The 21,143-nt window shown below is 33.0% G+C and overlaps 1 protein-coding gene and 1 non-coding gene across 5 annotated transcripts in view; both read left to right on the plus strand.

The window, feature by feature from the left end:
• Positions 1 to 21,143, plus strand: part of Ccdc88a (coiled-coil and HOOK domain protein 88A) — a 134,177-nt gene that overhangs the window by 61,885 nt on the left and 51,149 nt on the right. For all 4 annotated transcript variants that reach the window (XM_040271362.2, XM_078029160.1, XM_021724274.3 and 1 more), the window contains exons 8-13: positions 901 to 1,073; positions 5,629 to 5,710; positions 7,981 to 8,139; positions 9,474 to 9,620; positions 10,203 to 10,347; positions 19,527 to 19,711. In XM_040271362.2, the coding sequence (XP_040127296.2) occupies positions 901 to 1,073; positions 5,629 to 5,710; positions 7,981 to 8,139; positions 9,474 to 9,620; positions 10,203 to 10,347; positions 19,527 to 19,711 (891 nt within the window). The remainder of the gene's footprint in view (positions 1 to 900; positions 1,074 to 5,628; positions 5,711 to 7,980; positions 8,140 to 9,473; positions 9,621 to 10,202; positions 10,348 to 19,526; positions 19,712 to 21,143) is intronic.
• Trnas-cga (transfer RNA serine (anticodon CGA)) lies at positions 16,750 to 16,823 on the plus strand. The gene has a single exon. It is a non-coding gene; the product is annotated as a tRNA-Ser (tRNA).

Below are 21,143 nucleotides of genomic sequence, written 5' to 3' on the forward strand. Positions count from 1 at the left end.
GCCTTGAAGTTTAGAAAAGGAAAAGTTGGTTTGTGCCTTGTGGAGGGTCTCTGGAGAAAGGAGTAAAGAAAGCATTGATGGGAGACAGAATTAGTATAGTATTATAGGAGAGAGAGCATATGATATGGAGTCAAGAGACTAGCTGCTACCTAGTTGTGTAACCATATCCAAATTAGTCTTTATGCTTTGGTTATTTTTACTACAGAAAAAAGAGATTAAACCTGTGAAGTCTTTTATTCCCTCCAGAATAAAATTCTAGAGCAGTATTGTCCAATTCTGTTATTATGGCTGTATTATATTTCCAGTACAGTAATCACTAGCCACCTTTGGCTGTTGTGTACTTGGAATGTGGCTAGAGTGATTAAACAGCTGAATTTTTAACTTTTTAAATATTTAATTAAACAGCCACTTGCTACTGGCTAGTATATTAGACAGCACAGTTCTAGACAAATTATTCTAAGGTAAATTTCTTTCCTGTGTCAACAAGTTTTTTCAGGCCTTTCCAACATTTGCTATCTGAATTATTGTAATTTATTTTTTTTTTAAAACTAGGGAAGCAAGAATGTACTAAATCTTCAAGTGTTACCTACTAAATAGCTCATTCATAAACTGTTTGTTGAATTTAACCTTTTCTTTTTTATTTGTTCTTTTCAGTTATACATTACAGTAGAACGTATTTTGACATATCATACATACATGGAAAATAACTCCCTATTCTTGTGGTTGTACATTTTATGGAATGAAACCTTTAAAAATGCAGCTAAATATAATAGTCTTTTGACCAATGAATTTTTAAAAAATATTATATTATAAATCTTAGACCCATTAAATAGTGTAAATATGTTTAGTTTGCTGATAGAATAATAAAAGTGACTCTGTGTTTATTTCTCTAATTCTTAGACTATCATAGAGCTCTCTGAAGAGAGAGATGGTCTTCATTTTCTACCCCATGCCTCTTCATCTGCACAATCACCCTGTGGTTCTCCAGGCATGAAGCGAACAGAAAGTCGACAGCATCTGTCAGTGGAACTGGCAGATGCTAAGGCCAAAATAAGAAGGCTTAGGCAGGAACTGTAAGTTGCTGGTTTTCAAAGTTCATTGAATTTATATGGTGACCTAAACAATATTTTTAGGCTTACAGAATACAGATCAATGTCCCACCATTGCTAGTATTTGTCAAATTTTTCACTAGTATTTGTCAAAATGAGAAAAATAGAGACTGGCATAAGGTTTTCCCAGTATTGGTTTTTACCAATTTAAAGGTTGCCTTTATTCTGGATTTTTTTTTCTTTCTGTTTTTCTAGTGTTAAAATATCATTTATTTTATAAAATAGTGTCCTTCTTTGGAAAATTGGGGAATGCCTTAATTTTTAAATTTTTTTTATTCCTTAAAATCTAGAATTCTGGGAATCACTGATATAGATTAATAAGTTCAGTTATTTTAAAATTAATGTTTTAAATTATTAGCATATAATAGTATAAAAACAATTTTTGCGTGTATCGTCTGCATTACATAATTGAGATGCTTAAGTCATCTGTTTAGTAAATCAAATATTCTGATTTGGTTAGAGTTGATAACATTATATTTTTTCAGCTTTCTAAGATATTACAGGAAAATTGATATAAATGCCACATATACATTTCTTAGTAAAACACAAGTCAAATCTCTGCTGTTGATTTTTTATTTGGTACTTTAAAAAGAACAAAGGATTTTTATTTTAGGGCCTTTTTCCTCTTTTTGGTGTGTTCCTGAAATTTGAGCTTCAGAGTGTAGATAGTAAATTTAAAAGCACAATATAGCAATTAAATTTATTTAGTGGTTATTTAAAGCAGCTAAAGAAAATGATTTGAATATGCAAGGTAGAAAAATATTAGTCTATAGGAAAACTTGAAAACAACAAAAAAATAACAGCTTTCATTTGTGGATGTCTGCATTACTATGTGTCTATTGAAGTGAACACGCCCAGGATATTCTATAAACAGCTGCACCAGGAAAATTAGGGAAAAGATTGCTGTTATTAGTTTGACTGGCAGTTAATGGATAGCCTAAACATTGAACACTAGTTCTTTCCATATAATTTAGCACAATCTTTGCCAGTCTTTAGATAAAGCATGCAATTAGAATGGCAATGATGGCCTTGAATTCGCTTAACATTTTGCACTATACTAAAATTTAATTTTTAAATAAAAATCACTTGGCCTTGTATTCTATTAAACAGGGATTGACAAAATTTGGTTTCATATATACTTACTAAAAATGTAAATGAGTATTTTAATGGATAAATAAATATGCCAGATATATAAGCAAGTATTTCCAATAACTAGCACTTCATCATTACCATTTAATATCTTTGTTATCCTTTGAAAATGTGTCTTTTCATGAATTTCTTATATTAACATTTGTTTAAAGTCTTTTTATTCCAACAGATTTTTACTAAAGTGAAGCAGCCATCTTCAGAATTCTTTATGCACAAAAATAGTCTAGGTAGTTTTATACCTAACAAAACCCATACAATAAGTGATGGTAATTAGAATGTGCAATTAAGTGGTATCATTTATGGGTGATACATTATAATATTGCCTTTGATTTATAAACATTCGGAGTAAAAGTATGATTTATCATTTGGATAGTAGAAAAAATTCCTTGTAAATTTCACCTTAATATATTTGTTACACTTTCAAAGACTGCCTTTAGTAATATATGTATATATATGTGTGTGTGTGTGTGTGTGTGTGTATAATATATCATATATTTGTTTTTGTTTTGTTTTGCTTTGTTTTTGTACTAGAGATTGAACTCAGGGCTCTCAACCACCGAGCCACAATCCCTAGCCCTTTTTATTTTTTATTTTGAGACAGAGTCTCGCTAGGTTTCTTAGTTGCTGAAGCTGACTTTTAACTTATGTTCTCTGGCCTTAGCCTCCCTAGTGCTGGGATTACAAGGGTGCACCACCACATTCAGCCCTTAAGTAATTCTTAATGCTTCATTGATTTCATGTTTTGAAAGTTTCTGTAATATAAATAATTCTTTTAAAATACAGATTATTGAACACTGGGTGTGGTGCCACATGCCTGTAATCCCAGCGGCTCCAGAGGCTAAAACAGGAGGATCTTGAGTCTAAAACCAGCCTCAGCAACGGTGAGGCATTAAACAACTCAGTGAGACCCTGTCTCTAAATAAAAATACAAAATAGAGCTGGGGATGTGGCTTAGTGGTCACATGCCCTTGAGTTCAGTCCCCAGTACCAGAAAAGAAAATAGTCTATTGAGATATAATTCAGTATCTGAAAATTCATCCTTTTAAAGTGTATAGTTAAGTGCTTTTAATTTACAAAGTAGAAATGCTCAGTGACCACACAATAATTGCAAGACTTTTTAAAAAAATATTTATTTTTAGTTGTAGTACAATACCTGTGTTTTATTTATTTATTTTTATGTGGTACCCAGGGCCTCTCATGTGCTAGGCAAGTGCTCTACCACTGAGCCACAACCCCAGCTCCAAGAAATTTTTATTTTTATGATATTTTTTGATGTTTTTTTTTTTGATTTTTTTTTTATGTTTTTTAAAAACATATTTTATACCTATCCCTCTTTTCCCTCAGCTTCTGGCAGCCAGTACTCTATTTTTTTTCCCATGGATTTGCCTATTCTGGATATTTCATGTAAATAGGATCATATAATATATGGCTTTCTGTGATTTGCTTCTTTTACTTAGCATAATGTTTTCCAGTTCCATCCCTGTTATAGCAAGTACTTCAGTTTTTTATGGTTGAATAGTATTCCATTGGATGATTATCTCACATTTTGATTTTTCATTCATTAGATGATTGGAGTTTGAGTTGTTTTCCACTTTTTGACTATTACAAATAATGCTGCACTTTAAAATGATTAGAGCAGCTGGGAGCAGTGGTGCATTCCTTTAATCCCAGCTACTGAGGAAGCTGGAGCAGGAGAATTACAAATTAAAGGCTAGTCTGGGCAATTTAGCAAAACCCTATCTCAAAATAAAATTACAAGGGTTAGGAATATAGCCTTGTGGTAGAGCACTTGCCTACCATGTACAAGGCCCTGGTTTCAATCTCCAGTAAAACAACAACAAATTAGATTGTCAAATTTTATATTATATATGTTACCACAATGAAGAAAATAAGTTTAAAAAAGCACTCAACAACAACAAAACTTTGCAAAAAATATTACTAACAACATGAAAGGTAATAGCTTTCTTTTTTGGTACCAGGGCTTGAACCCAGGGACCTTAACCACTGAGCAACATCCCCAGCCCTTTTTGTATTTTACTTAGAGACAAGGTCTCGGCCAAGTTGCTTCGGGCCTCATTAAAAACTCACAATCCTCCTGCCTCAGCCTCCCAAGCTGATAGGATTATGAACCTGTACCACTATGCCTTGTTGGAAATAACTTTTTAGTTAAGGAAAAGACAGACCATCCAGTAGAAAGTTAGAATAAGACATGATCTAAGAATTCACAAAATAGAAATTTTTTTATATTTATTTTTTAGGTATAGATGGGCACAACATAATACCTTTATTTTTATGTGGTGCTGAGGATCAAACCCAGATCCCATCCATGCTAGGCGAGCGCTCTACCACTGAGCCACAATCCCAGACCAAAAATAGAAATTTTAATATCACAAATGTGGGGAAACAAATTTAGTCTTTCATAGTATTCAAAGGAATACAAATTAGAATAATAATACAACAGTTTTTACTTTTGTCCTCTGCTGTTTGGTATTATCCTTTCTGTAGAGCAGTTTGACAGTATATGTTAAACACTTTTAAACCTACACTTTCAGACATCTGTCCTGAAATATACAGGATTTCATGTGTAATGAGTTTTATTACCTAAACATTCATTACAACGAGGAAATATAACCTTCTTAACAAATTATGGTTCCTCTAACAAAGAATATTTCTTCACCTTTTAAAATTCTGGTTTTGATATGCTTCCTGTTTTTATATGAGATGTGAATAACAGGTTGTTTATACAGTGACCTTTTATTATTATTAAAAAAGAAAATATAGGAAAGTAGAGATAGTGAGTGGAGGCTTACTCTGAACAGATTTGCTCTGAAGGGACATAGAAATACAGTTCAAAAAATAATAGAAGAAATTGAAGACATTTTAAGATAACATTGTAGAAAACAATTAGAGAAGTTTAGAAATCTGTATAGCAAGTAGTGAGTGTATAATTTCCTTTAGACCATTTTGGGAACCCTTGAGAGTCTACCTCAGATAGTATTGCATCAATAAAAAACCTTCCAGCTTCATTGCCATTGACCATGCAAGGTGTGAGCAAGGGAGAAAAAGAAAGGAGAGTTGGGAACAAAAGGGGAAGGAAAGATCGAGAGAGAGACTACATTATAAACTGTGAGAACATTAGTCATTAAAATTAGCCTTTGAAGAACATTGAGGTGGGATTTTGGTGACATCTAGTTATATGCATTCCTAATATCTTTTTCTTTGCTTTTTTTCCCACTGGGTTGGGATTATGGCTAATACTACGTGCAACTGGTCATTTAGAAATAATTCATTTGTATGAATGCAAATGATGATCACAATTTTTAAAAGTATTGTTTATTCTTTAATAAATATATTTTTTTGTGTTTATAAGGGAAGAAAAGACTGAACAGTTGTTGGATTGTAAGCAGGAGCTTGAACAAATGGAAATAGAACTTAAAAGGCTGCAACAAGAGGTTTGTACCTGGAACTGTTGTTACATAAGACCACCAAGTATTAGAAATTGATTTTTCTTCTTGTGATTTATAACTTTGCCTTTAGTTCTTTAAATTATTTAAGTAAAGTAACCAAGCCTTAAAGAACTTGATGATTTTTTTTTAATTCTCTGTCTTCAAAAATAACAGAGCCCAAAAAAGAGCCTATTGGAACTAGGACAGTTCCATCTCTTTTTTATGTTTAGCTTTTGTGGTCTTGGAACATGGAGTACCTCTAGATGCTATGAATTATGCTATTTATGTGTATCTCCCTGGGTCTTTGTTCCCTGATGGTGTGTTCCTTTCACTATCACTTAAAACTAAGTGAAACTGGGGCTGGGGTTGTGGCTCAGTGGTAGAGTGTTCGCCTAGCGTGAGTGAGGTACTGGGTTCAATCCTTAGTGCCACATAAAATAAATAAAATAAAGATTACAAAAAGAAGAAGAAGAGAAAATGAACTTGAGGATATAAGAATAAATTTAAAAAATAAAAAACTAAGTGAAATTTAAAACTGGGAAACTTCTTCCCCTGCTTCTGCATAGTTGTGTTTTTTCCTCTTATTGTTACCTAATTGTACAGTATGGCAGGTTTCACTGTGGCACATTCAGATATGTTCATAACATATTTTGACTTTCCCTTGCCCTACCCTCATTCCTCTCCATTTGCTTTTACTATTTTCCTATTAAATAAGATTACTTTTTATTTTTTAATTATATTTTTATTTTAAAGCCTTGTGTTTTGAGGGTTTTGTTATTTTTTTTATCTTGTAAGAATTCACATCTTTTAATCACTCTAATTTTTTTTTCATTTCAGGGTAGTGTATAGGCTCTTAATTCACAAATGATAAGGATTGGGCTAAGATCCCTAATTTCCCGTAATCTACCATCTTAAATGTAGAGAACACTTCATTTGTAGGGTCATGAACTGGGACTTCCTAGATGAATGAGACTGAAAGTCCTATTTCTAGATAAGCTGTGGCTACTATTCTACTTCTTTATGGTAGAGGGATTTTTGTTTTCAGTTTGTTTTTTATATGTGTATGTGCCCTCTAAAAGTGTGGTTCTTAAGCTGGGTGTGGTGGTGCACACCTGTAATCCCAATGGCTGTGGAGGCTGAGGCAGGAGGATCGAAGGTTCAAAGCCAGCCTTAGCAACTTAATGAGGCCCTGAGGAATTCAGTGAGACCCTGTTTCTAAATAAAATCCAAAAAAGGACTGAGAATGTGGCTCAATGGTTAAGTATTCCTGTGTTCAATCCCCAGTATATCCTGTCAAAAAGTGTGATTCTCCAAAACATCATTAACTGAAAAAGAAAATTAAAGGGAAAAAGTACTACTATTTTATATTTTTGAAGGTCTCTTTAATGCCTGATATAGTAGAAGACTGCTGGATTCTCTTCTCTTCCTACATTCGCTTTATTAAGATGTCACATGTCATGTAGCCTCCGGAAAAATCTACAGCACAGTCATGAGAGAATGAGAGTGAAAAAGATAAAATACCTTAATCTTTATTATGAATTCCCTGAAATCTTTTCAAAGAAGCCCCTGGACCATGCTTTGAGAACTACTGTTCTAAAAGATTAAAATAGGAGTATAAAAGGTTTTTAAAATTTGACTCAAATGGTATGTCACAATATATTTGAAACACTTAATATAATAGAAACATTTCTCTAAAATAACTACTAATGTGCTTAAGTAATACAGTACAGTCTGTCTCTTCTGTATTTTTTTTTAAGTACTAGAGGTTGATTTCAGAACATCCCAGCCACACCCCTCCTTTTAATTTTTTTTTTTTTGAAAGATGTCTCTCTAAATAGCCCAGACTGGCCTTGAACTTTGCAATCCTACTGCCTCAGTTTCCCAAGTCACTGGCATTACAGGTGTGTACAACCACACCAGGCATCTTCTGTATTTTTACTGTCTTGTGTTTTAAAGTTAACTTTTTCACCTTAAATTACTTGCAAATGATTTTGTTGTGGTTAACTTATTTTAAAATATCTTCATATTTTTTACATTCATGAGTATTATATAAGATTTTGTATATGATGTTTAAAATCCTTTTCTTTTTCTTGATTTAAGAAAAAAGGCTTCATTTTTTTCCATTTTTTAAAAAACTTTCTAATTAAGATACAATTTATATAAAATTTCCCTTTTTAAAATATGTAACTCAGTGATTTTTTAGTAAATATTTTGAGGCATAAAATGTTTAAAATATAAAGTAATATTTAGAAGTATTACTCTTTATTTATATCTAGAACATGAATTTACTTTCGGATGCTCGTTCTGCTCGAATGTACCGAGATGAATTAGATGCACTTCGAGAGAAAGCAATTAGAGTTGATAAGCTTGAAAGTGAAGTCAGCAGATATAAAGAGAGGCTACATGATATTGAATTTTATAAAGCAAGAGTTGAGGTATGTTACATAATATTAACCGTTTACAATATTTTTTTCTTTAAAAGTGATATGATTTTCAAAATGCATGGAAAATGCGCTTGATAACCAAGGACCTTTACAAATGTTAAACAGTAAATATCTTTAGTTCACGTTATGATAGATCAGCATTATTTCTTAGACTTTTAAAAAGAGATTTTCAGACATTTTCAACTCTGTGTGTCTCTTCTTTCATTCCTTTACTTAACATCATAGGTAAAGCAGACTTTTTCAGGTCCTTTCCTCATAATCAAAAGCATTTCTCTACTAATTAAACTTATCCCCATAAGTGAAAGCATAACATGTTCCTGATTGCTGCTTAACTGAGTTGGTAAATGTGAATCAGTGAAGGCTATGTATACATAAGTGAATTTTTAAAAAGCAACTTTTCCTCCTTGGTAGTTCAGTGTTATAGAAATTTGAGACTAACAGCAAGAATTTGACAGTCCTTGCATTATTTTTTCCTTTTTCAGTAGTTTTCTTATTTTCTGTCAGCTAAATCTGAGGAGATTTTAGTCAATTTCAGTATGTATCCTCATACAGAAGAAAGGAGTATGCAAAATGAAGAAATGAAAACATAAGAGAAAATAGAACACTTTATCCTGAAAATTATCACTAAATAGCCCCAACAGGACTTCAAGACAAAATTCATATTAATTCTTTGCCAGTTTTTAGATGTACATATGCAAGGCACTATTAATGTATTTCATGGATGCCACTGTTTTTATATATTTTCTTTAGGAAGTATAAACCACAGGCATAGAACTTAGATAGAATCTTCAAATCATACATAGGGATTTTTAAGGATTTCCTCAGGATATTTTTATAAAACATTTATTGATAGACATTTGGTTTATCATTTATGTGAGTCTTAGTATTTTACTACAAAAACCTTCACTCTCAAGTAATATCTAGAGAGAAATGTGAGTCTTATTTCAGTTAATAGAATAAGCCCTGATTCTATGGAACTTAGTTTCTTAAATATCTGAAAGACTACTTTGTTCTTTAACCTTGTGATTAAGAAATTTAAATATACTCCCTACAGTTTTATGTGAAATTATAGTAGTATTACTCATTCTAATATAAGACTAAGCATTTTGATTGCATTATAGCTTAAATTTGTGGAGAGGAAAGGGAATGAAGCCAAAACACATTGATATATTTGTTACTCATTAGTTTTACTTTTGCATAGAACTTTCAATAAGGATGGCTTTTATGTTTTAGTTTACAATAAATAATTTTTATGTTCTGTTAACTTTCAAAAACTAACAGACACTAGCACTTTGATGATAAATAAGACTTTGAAATGTTTATAGGAATTAAAAGAAGACAATCAAGTTTTATTAGAAACAAAAACCATGTTGGAAGACCAACTAGAAGGAACTCGAGCTCGTTCTGATAAATTACATGAATTAGAAAAAGAGAATTTACAATTAAAGGCTAAACTGCATGATATGGAAATGGTAAGTTTTATAGGTATATCAATTAATAGCCTCTAAGGAAAAATTCTAGAATATGACTCATTTCTCTCTAATGCTAAGAATGACTAGAATCCTTAAGTCATTAGCAGAAAAGAGATAGCTAAATAATTTAAATGCTTCCAACTTTGCATAAACACATGAGTAGTAGAAATTTCTGCTTTTGTTACAGATGTGTATTATTAAGTTTGTCATCTACCTTTCAAAACCACAATAAATTAGCTATCATATAAACATGTCTTTAAAAACACAAAAATAAAGCTGTTGGCTAAAATTTAGCATTGGGTCAGAATACTTTTGTGGTATCACTGAAGCTATACTTACAGAGAAGAAGCATTTTCATTGTTCCCAAAGATCACTTTAAAAGAATGTCAGATACCTGGTCAGTATAATGACCAGTAACAATTATAACTGATTATTGCCTTCAAACTAAAAATTTTAAGGAAATGAAAACTTATCCTCATATTATTCTGTTTCTAATAGAAGTTATAAATAATAAAACAGTGGCTTAAAATAGTACTGTTTCTTAGTTTTATTTTCTCTCTCTACTTCTTGCCAATAAAAAAGGAACGAGATATGGATAGAAAAAAGATTGAAGAATTAATGGAAGAAAACATGACTTTGGAAATGGCACAGAAGCAAAGCATGGATGAATCATTACATCTTGGCTGGGAGCTGGAACAGATATCCAGAACTAGTGAACTTTCTGAAGGTATTCCCAATATTGTTTTACCTACAAAGATAAATGAAAGTTGTATTTGTTTATATTTTTGGATATTTTATTGCAGTCCTTCATTTTTCCTAACTGGAAATACCTCAGAAGGCCAACAAACCATTGTCTAGCATAATAATATGTTGATTACACTGTTTAGGTCTGATTATTAGCTTTCCATGTCTAGAATTCAATTTTATGTACGATTGCAATAGCAGATTTAATTGGTGATTTAGGCACTATTTCATGTTAATGTCACAAGAGGCTGCTGGAATAACAATTTATTGATTTCTTTCAAAAAACATAATAGTAAATGTAGTAACATTTAATAATATTTAATATTTATATATTGAATATATAATTTATTAGTAAATAATAAGTAGTAAGTAAAGAAAACAGAAAAGTTGTATTAGCTAGTCAGCATGTTCTTTGACTATAGACAGACCAAAATAGGAAGTCAAAATATAATGGGCAGATTCGTATAATGGGCTACTTTCATAATATGTGTGATTGCCATTATAGGATTCTGTCCAGCCCAACCACTGATGGTTACAGGATTACTCCTGCTAACCATTCTATTCCTAGAGATAATAAATGACTATCAGACAAATTTTACAATTTGTTCTCTTTTTGTAGGCTTCCCATTGACTTGTCTTTCTTAAAGTTAGGCCTAATTAAAATACAGTTGCTTGGGTTACGAATTTGAATGTACTAATGATGACATACTTTATTGAAATTACAGCCAGGTCATATTTATTCAAATGAGACTACTTTTATAATTTCTGTTATCCCATATTGGATTATTTTTTGCATTCCTTCATCAAATATTTATTAAATATCTGCCAAATGTAAAACACTATACCTGGCACTGAGGATATAGTGTTGAGGTAATATAATCTCTAAGAGATTTTATAATCAGATACTTATAGAATAATTACTTATACACATGACTTATCCTATATATTATCTTTAAGGTTTTTCCTAATTTTATATTTGAGAACCTAATTTAAAATTCTGGTCCCCTGTGTACTGACCACATAAATGATGACATTCAGTGAGTGAACTTACAGAGATGGGTTACTTAAAATATTTAACTTTTTTTTTCCTACTCCTTGGGAATTGAGTTGCAAAGAAAGTGATTCAAACTAAATGCTTTCTATTAAAGTAGTTAAAATTTACAGTTAAGAGTTTCTTCATCTAACGGGAACAAATATTAACTACCTTATGAGGTAGTTGGGAGGATTGTGAGGATTAACTTTGTTGATACTTCAAAATCCTTAGATAGTAACTATCATTGTAATCATTATGTCACACAGTTGTTTTATAACTGATTTTAACTGTAATTGTAGACCAGAATATTTGTTTTAATGTGGTGTAGTAGTTGTCTCTTCAAATTATACAAGGGCTTTTCTTTCCATAAAATTAATTGTATGTGCAAAAGTGAAAAGGAGGAAATTAAGATCAATAATAGTTGCTTATATTACATTCACATTTCAGAAAACTTGCTTCAGAACATTTCAGTACATATGTAATTAAACATTACAAGGTCACCATGTGTATAAAATTCAAATTCCTTTTTTTACTTAACATTACTACATAGACACTCTTCCATATTACTAAAAATGTATTGTAAGCCTCATTTTTAATACATCATGATCTGACATGAAGCTTCAGTGAAGCACAGTCATAGCATTGGAAGTATTAATATATACCATGTTATAGCATGATATTGTTTATTGAAACACATGACTACAAATTGTGACTGAGAATTGGTCTGACTAACGCATAAAGAAATAATATAATCTGAACAGATCAATAATGAGTAAGGAGATGGAATCATTAATAAAGTCTTCCATCACCGATGAATGAACCATTTAGATGAACTAAAACCATCTTTCTCAAACTCTTCCAAAAGAGTTGAAGAAGAGAAAAAGCTTACAAATTCATTTTGCAAGGCCAGCATTACCCTACTACTTGAAAATCAGACAAGAGCTGTATAAGAAAAGAAAATTGCAGTTCAGTATTCTCAGTGAACATAAATGGAAAAATTCTCACCACATCCAGTAGCATCATTCATCATGATCAAGTGGGATTTAATTTTGGAATGCAAGGATGGTTCAACATATACAAATCAATAAATGTGATACACTATGTTAACAGAATAAAGAACTAAAAACAATATGATCATCTCAATGGATAGAAAAAGCATTTGACAAAAGAATTAAACCTCTTTTTTTATTTGTACTGAGAATTGAACCCAGGGGCACTTAATTCCTGAGCCACATCCCCACCCCTCTTTTTGTATTTAGAGACAACAGGGTATTGCTGAGTTGCTTAGGGCCTTACTAAGTTGCTAAGGCTGTTTTTGAGCTTCTGATCCTCCTGCTTCAGCCTCCTGAGTCACTGGGATTTCAGGTGTGCACCACAATACCTGGCTAAACCTCTTTTTGATCAAAACTCTAGGATAGAGATAGAAAGAATGTACCTCAACATAGTAAAGGTCATAAGTGACAAGCCATCATCATAGCCAACATTATTATCCATAACTAGCTAGCTAGCATCCTGATATTCTAAGGTAAGGAATAAGAGAAGGATGGCCATTCTTACTACTTCTATTCAACATTGTACTAGAAGTTCTAACCAGAGCAGTTAGACAAGAGAAAGAAATAAAAGGAATCCATATCAGAAAGGAAGGAGTTAAATTTGTGTTTGCAGATGATATAATCTTTTAATATAGAAAGTGCTGAAGATTCTACCATAAAACTATTTGATTTAAGAAATGAATGTAGTAAATTGTAGAATGCAAAATCAACATGTTATGCTAGTAGCATTTCCGTACACTAAAAACAAACTACCCATAAAAGAAATCAAGAAAACAATACCATTTAGAATAACTACAAAAAAAAATCAAATGAATTACTTAAGAATAAATTTAACCCAGGAAGTAAAAGATTGCTACACTGAAAATTATTTTAAAAAAAGAAACTGATGAAAGAAATCGAAAAAGACATTTAACAAAGATATCCCATGTTCATGGATTAGAAGAATGTCAAAATGCCCATACTAAGCCAGTTATAGTGGCATGCCTTTAATCCTAGGGACCAGGAGGCTGAGGCAGAAGAATATTCAAGCTCAAGGCCAACCTCATAAACTTAGCAACACTAAGCAATTTAGCTGTCTCAAAATAAAAAATAAATGGCCTGGGAAGTGTTCAAGCATTCTTGGATTCAGTCTCTGCTAATGGGGGAATAAAATGCTCATACTACCCAAAGTGATCTAGAGATTTAGTGCAATCCCTATTACAATTTCAATAATATTTTTCACGGAAATAGAAAAAAACGAACAATCCTAAACTTCATTGAAACCATGCAAAATCTTGGATAGAAAGAATAAAACCAAAGGCCTCACACTACTTGATTTCAGAAAATAACACAAAACTAGCCAGGCATGATGACATATACCTGTAATCCTAGATACTCAGGAGGCTGAGGCAGGAGGATTTCAAGTTCCAATGCCAACCTCAGCAACTTAGCAAGACCTTGTCTCTAAATAAACAAATAAATAAATAAAATGGGCATAAAAACATGCACATAAATGAATTGAACAGAATGGAGCCCCCAGAAGTAAACCTACGCATTTGTGGTCAATTGATTTTTGACAAGAAATGCCGTTGGGATTTTGATTGGCGATCCCAACGGCATTTCTTGTAGAAATAGATAAAGCAATCATGAAATTCATATGGAAAAATAAAAGACCCAGAATAGCAAAAGCAATTCTAAGCAGGAAGTGTGAATCAGGCGGTATAGCGATACCAGATTTCAAAGTATATTACAGAGTAACAGTGACAAAAACAGCATGGTACTGGTACCAAAACAGGCGGGTGGACCAATGGTATAGAATAGAGGACACAGAGACTAATCCACAAAGTTACAACTATCTTATATTTGATAAAGGGGCTAAAAGCATGCAATGGAGGAAGGATAGCATCTTCAACAAATGGTGTTGGGAAAACTGGAAATCCATATGCAACAAAATGAAACTGAATCCCTTTCTCTCGCCATGCACAAAAGTTAACTCAAAATGGATCAAGGAGCTTGATATCAAATCAGAGACTCTGCATCTGATAGAAGAAAAAGTTGGCTATGATCTACATATTGTGGGGTCGGGCTCCAAATTCCTTAATAGGACACCCATAGCACAAGAGTTAATAACAAGAATCAACAAATGGGACTTACTTAAACTAAAAAGTTTTTTCTCAGCAAGAGAAACAATAAGAGAGGTAAATAGGGAGCCTACATCCTGGGAACAAATTTTTACTCCTCACACTTCAGATAGAGCCCTAATATCCAGAGTATACAAAGAACTCAAAAAATTAGACAATAAGATAACAAATAACCCAATCAACAAATGGGCCAAGGACCTGAACAGACACTTCTCAGAGGAGGACATACAATCAATCAACAAGTACATGAAAAAATGCTCACCATCTCTAGCAGTCAGAGAAATGCAAATCAAAACCACCCTAAGATACCATCTCACTCCAGTAAGATTGGCAGCCACTATGAAGTCAGACAACAACAAGTGCTAGCGAGGATGTGGAGAAAAGGGTACACTTGTGCATTGCTGGTAGGACTGCAAATTGGTGTGGCCAATTTGGAAAGCAGTTTGGAGATTCCTGGGAAAGCTGGGAATGGAACCACCATTTGACCCTGCTATTGCCCTTCTTGGACTATTCCCTGAAGACCTTAAAAGAGCATGCTACAGGGATACTGCCACATCGATGTTCATAGCAACACAATTCACAATAGCTAGACTGTGGAACCAACCCAGATGCCCTTCAATAGATGAATGGATAAAAAAAAATTGTGGCATTTATACACTGGAATATTACGTAGCACTAAAAAATGACAAAATCATGGAATTTGCAGGGAAATGGATGGCACTAGAGCAGATTATGCTTAGTGAAGCTAGCCAATCCCTAAAAAACAAATACCAAATGTCTTATTTGATATACTGAGAGCAACTATGAACAGAGTAGGGAGGAAGAGCAGGAAAAAAAAAGATTAACTTTAAACAGAGACATGAGATGGGAGGGAAGGGGAGAGATAAGGGAAATTGCATGGAAATGAAGGGAGACCCTCATTGCTATACAAAATTACATATAAGAGGTTGTGAGGGGAATAGGAAAATAAACAAAGAGAGAAATGAATTACAGTAGATGGGGTAGAGAGAGAAGATGGGAGGGGAGGAGAGGGGTGATAGTAAGGGATAGGAAAGGTAGCAGAATACAACAGTTACTAATAGGGCATTATGTAAAAATGTGGATGTGTAACCGATGTGATTCTGCAATCTGCATTTGGGGTAAAAATTGGGAGTTCATAACCCACTTCAATCTAATGTATGAAATATAATATGTCAAGAGCTTTGTAATGTTGTGAACAACCAATAAAAAAAAAAGAAAAAAATTGATTTTTGACAAACATGCCAGGAACAAATGATAGGTAGAGGACAATCTCTTCAATAAATGGTGCTGGAAAAACTGAACAGACACATGCAAAATAATTATTTCATACTCTAAAGAACAAGTCTAAATGGATTAAAGAATTAGATATAAGACCTGAAAGTATAAAACTACTGAAGAAAATAAATATAAGGCAAAAGATCCATGACATTGGTCTGGGCAATGATTTTTGGACAAGATCCCCAAAACAGAGCAACAAAAGCAAAAATACACTTACAAGATTACATCAAACTTAAAAAGCTCCTGCACAGCAAAGGAAGCAATCAGTAGAGTGAAAAGACAGCTTACAGAGTGGAGAGAATATATTTGTAAAATATGGCATCTAATAAAGGGTCAATATTCAAAAGATAATGAACTCTACTCAATATTAAGAAAACAGCTTGACTTAAAAATGGGCAAAGTATCTGAATAGACATTTCTCCAAAGAAAATATACAAGTGGCTAATAGGTATATTAAAAAACTCTCAGTGTCACTATCAGGGAAATGGGAATTAAAACCACAATGAAATATCACCTGAAACCTCTTAGGATGGCTGTTTCAAAGGATTCAGATGTTGGTAAGGATATGGATGACAAGGAACATCTGTATTCTGTTGGTAGGAATGTAAATTGGTACAACCATTTTGGAAAACAGTATGGAGATTTCTCTAAAAATTAGAATAGATATACCAGGTGGATCCAGCAGTCCTAATTCTGGGTATATTCTCAAAAAATCTGAAATCAGCTTGTTAAAGATTCTGCACTCCCATCATAATTGCAGCATTATTCACAATAGATAAGACATGGAATCAACCTAAGTATCCATCAGTGGGTGAGTGGATAAAGAAAATGTGACTGGAATATTATTCAGCCTTAAAAAAAAAAACACAAGGAAAGTGGGTTGGGGGTGTAGCTCAGTTGGTAGAGTGCTTGCCTCGAATGCACAAGGCCCTGGGTTCAATCCCCAGCACCACAAAAAAAAAAAAAAAAAAAAAAAAGAAAGAAAAGAAAAAGAAGAAGGAAAATGTCATTTTTGACAATATGGAAAAACCTAGAGGACAGTATGTTGAGTTAAATAATTCAGGCACAGAAAGACAAATACTGCGATATCTAACTTATACATGGAATCTTAAAAAGTCCAGTGGTTTCCAGAAGCTACGGAATGGGAAGATAAGGGAGATGTTGGGTAAGGGATGCAGCATTTTCAGTTAGACAGGAATAAGTTTATGAGGTCACACTGGGATAGACCTGGCTGACAGGAGAAGCCAGAGGACTAGAAACCAGGAATTAAACTAAGCTAACAGGTTTTGTTCCAACTCATTTCCCAGTATTTTCTCTTTCCTTTTTCTCCTCCTTCCCCCTATTCCTCTTCCTTTGCTCTGCTATCTCTGCTGTTCTTTGATGGAATAAATAGATTATAGATGAAAACAAAACAAGAGAGATTTGGGGAACTAATGGAATTATAAAATTATCCAACAAAATTTTAATAAAAGATTAACAACATGATGACTACAACAAAAGCCAGACATAAAAATTGAGGTTTGCATTTTTTGAATTTGGGAGTTATTTACTGTACCTAATATTTAAGAGAATGTATGCAAGCAGGGGTAAATGCTGTGTGTTTCTTTGCTTTTCATCAAGAAAGTTTTAAAACACAAAATAGAAATACCCTCTAATACCTTATCCATTTCAATTCTTGAGGGATTTTTAAAAATCCTAGGTATGGTATTTCACTTGTAATTCCTTTTATTTTATTTTTTTTGAGATGGGATCTTACTATGTTTTACAGACTGGGCTCAAGTGATTCTCAGCCTAACCTAATATTTTTGCACTAGCAAGTTATGGTATTATAGAGCCTCCTCTCACCCCCAGTACTGGGGATTGAACCCAGGGATGCTCTACCATTGAACTAATTCCCAGTCCTTTCTATTATTTATTTTGAGATTTAGTTTCTCTAAATTGCCCTGGCTGGCCTTGAACTTGCAATCCTCTTGTTCTGGTTATAGGTGTGTGCCATCATGCCCAGACTACTGTAGGGTTATTTTTAAAATAATTATTTTTGGCTTACTGAAGAGTATTTTCAGAAGTAGACACCAGGTTTTCTTATTTTAAAATATGTAAAGCTAAAGATGCTTTCTCTTGGCAAAAGAGAATAAATTTGCTCTCTGCTGGTAAAAATTCTATTTTTTTTTTTTTTTGGCACTGGGGACTGAAAGGAGTACTTAACCACTGAGCTATATCCCCCCAGCCCATTTTTATTTTTTCAAATGTTTTTTTAGTTGTTGACAGACCTTTATTTTATTTATATGCAGTGCTGAGAATTGAACCCAGTACTTCACATATGCTAGGCAAGCATTCTGTCACTGAGCTACATCTTTAGCCCCTTTTTTATTTTTTATGTTTTATTTGGAGACAGAGTCTTGCTAAGTACTTAGGGCCTTGCTAAATTGCTGAGGCTGGCCTTGAACCTGTGATCACCCTGCCTCAGCCTCCTGAGCCACTGGGATTACAGGTATGTGCTACTACACATAGTCATGAATTCTTAATTTAGAAGAAAATGACCCATGTATACTGTCTTAACTTTGTCCATATCATAAGATTGTTCTTCAATCTGTCGTCTTTTAATTTTTGAAGGTATTGCATAAATATGCTTTATATTTCTTATTTGGGTTACACAATGACCACTAAGATCACAGAGCAGTACCTATATTTACAAAAGAAATCTAAAAATCATTAAGAGTAAAGTGGATTGGCCATTGTCAAGTAGTTCATTTCTCATGGAACTAGAACTGGTGATCTCTTTTTTGGTACCAGGAACTGAACCCAGGGGTGTTCAACCACCAAGTCTCGTTTGCCAGCTTGTATCTATATTTATCTATCTTCTATCTATCTTTCTATCTATCTCTATATCTATCTATATCTATCTATCTATCTATCTATCTATATCTATATATAGATAGATAGATAGATAGATAGATATAGATATAGATATATATATATATATATATTTATGTATTTTAACTCAGGGTCTCCCTGAGTTGCTGAGGCCTAAGTTGCTGAGGCTGGCTTTGAACTCAGGATTCCCCTGTCTCAGCCTTCCAAGCCACTGGGGTTTTAGGTGTGAGCCTCCATGCCCAGCTCTTTCTACTCTCTTAAGGCTAAATTTTGTACATTAAATTTTTCATGCTGGGCTGGGGATGTGGCTCAAGCAGTAGCGCGCTCGCCTGGCATGCGTGCGGCCCGGGTTCGATCCTCAGCACCACATACCAACAAAGATGTTGTGTCCTCCGAGAACTAAAAAATAAATATTAAAAATTCTCTCTTGGGCTGGGGATGTGGCTCAAGCGGTAGCGCGCTCGCCTGGCATGCGTGCGGCCCGGGTTCGATCCTCAGCACCACATACCAACAAAGATGTTGTGTCCGCCAAGAACTAAAATAAATAAATAAATTCTCTCTCTCAAAAAAAAAAAATCTCTCTCTCTCTCCTCTCTCACTCTCTCTTTAAAAAAAAAATAAAGTACACAATGTAGTACCTAAAAAAAAAAAATTTTCATGCTTATATAACTATTAACTTTTATTGATTTTATAACATTAAAAACCAAGTGTCCCAATGCATTAACATTCAACATTTTTTATGTAAACATAGTTTTACTAATGGCATATTTTTTCAATATTACAGCACCACAGAAATCCTTGGGCCATGAGGTGAATGAGCTAACATCAAGTAAGTTATTAAAGTTAGAAATGGAAAACCAGAGTTTGACAAAAACTGTGGAAGAGCTCCGGAGTACTATGGATTCTGTAGAAGGCAACACCTCCAAAATTCTGAAAATGGAAAAAGAAAATCAAAGGTTAAGTAAAAAGGTAAGTAAGTTTATTATGTTACTATAGATATTAGATATATATATAAACAAATAGTATCTTTGACACAACTTAGCACTCCTAAAAAAGCGTTCCTTGCTTTCTTCCGTGAGAAAGTCTAAGTTCATTGTAAACATTTTTGTCCTAGACATGGAAATACCTATTTCTCTAAATCTTTTTTTTTAAATGGGAAATGTTATTTAGAGCTCACAATTTATCATCTTGAAACCTGAATTTTAATTAGGCTTTAGCTGAACAGAAATATTTAATTTTGTAACATTTAAACCAAGTAATTAATTTTTGCATATATTTTTGTGCCCCCTCACATAATTTTGCATGAATAAAATCATTTCCTAAAAAGGTCCTATGTGATATTCATCATAATGTCCTAAAACCATGTTTTGAAAACCACTGCCTTAGATTATGCAAATATATTCCATGATTTTCTTGCAAAATTTTTACTGCTTTAAAATATTTTTGCATTGATTGTTACCAGTCTGTTAACCAAGTAATCTTGATGAGTATCTGGCAATTGATAGAATATTAAAGTAGAAAGGTCATTTAAAAATTGGAACATTTGTATGTTGGTTATCATTGTAATTAAACCTGTAAAGTATAGTTTCATTTTGAACTTAGTTTTGATAGCTAGTAAATTCTTAGTGATTCTAGCAAGTTTTGGTCAGTTCATTATATGAAAGAATTTTTTTGTAAATTTAATATTTTATGAATCCCATTTGTGTAAACCAGTAGGTGAGTTTTGTAAACTATTATTCATGTATTTCCATCTATATTGGGAGAACCAGATTAATTAATTAGTAATAATTATACTTCCTGAAAATGCAAATTAATGTTTAATTGAATTACCCAGTAAAATATGTAACTTGAAGCTACATGTAGTGGCACATGCCTGTAATCCCAGCCACTCTGAAGGTTGAGACCAGAGGATTGTACATTGAGGCCAGCTTGGGCAACATAGCAAGACCTTTCTCAAAATTAAAAAGGAATGGAAATGTAGCTTGCTGGTAGAGTACTTGCCTAGAATGTGCAAGGGCCTGGGTTTAAGTAAAAAAAAAAAAAATTGTGATTTGATGGCTTTTGAGATACTAATTGAAAATTGTATTCTGTGTGTAGTTATATACCACTGTTGTTAAAACAGAAACATTAAACTTGTTCTAGAGTTCTAAAAAAATTTAAAAAAAATTTTTTTAAACTATTTATATTTTAGTTGTAGATAGACACAATATCTTTATTTTTATGTGGTGCTGAGGATCGAACCCAGTGCCTCATACATGTTAGGCGAGTGCTCTACCGCTGAGCCACAACCCTAGCCCTAATTTTTTTTAGTTGTAGATGGGCACAATACCTTTATTTATTTATTTATTTATTTTATGTGGTGCTGAGGGTCAAACCTGGTTCTTCATGTGTGCTAGGCAAG

Source organism: Ictidomys tridecemlineatus, chromosome 12 (assembly GCF_052094955.1).
Source record: "Ictidomys tridecemlineatus isolate mIctTri1 chromosome 12, mIctTri1.hap1, whole genome shotgun sequence".
Classification (NCBI taxonomy): domain Eukaryota; kingdom Metazoa; phylum Chordata; class Mammalia; order Rodentia; family Sciuridae; genus Ictidomys; species Ictidomys tridecemlineatus.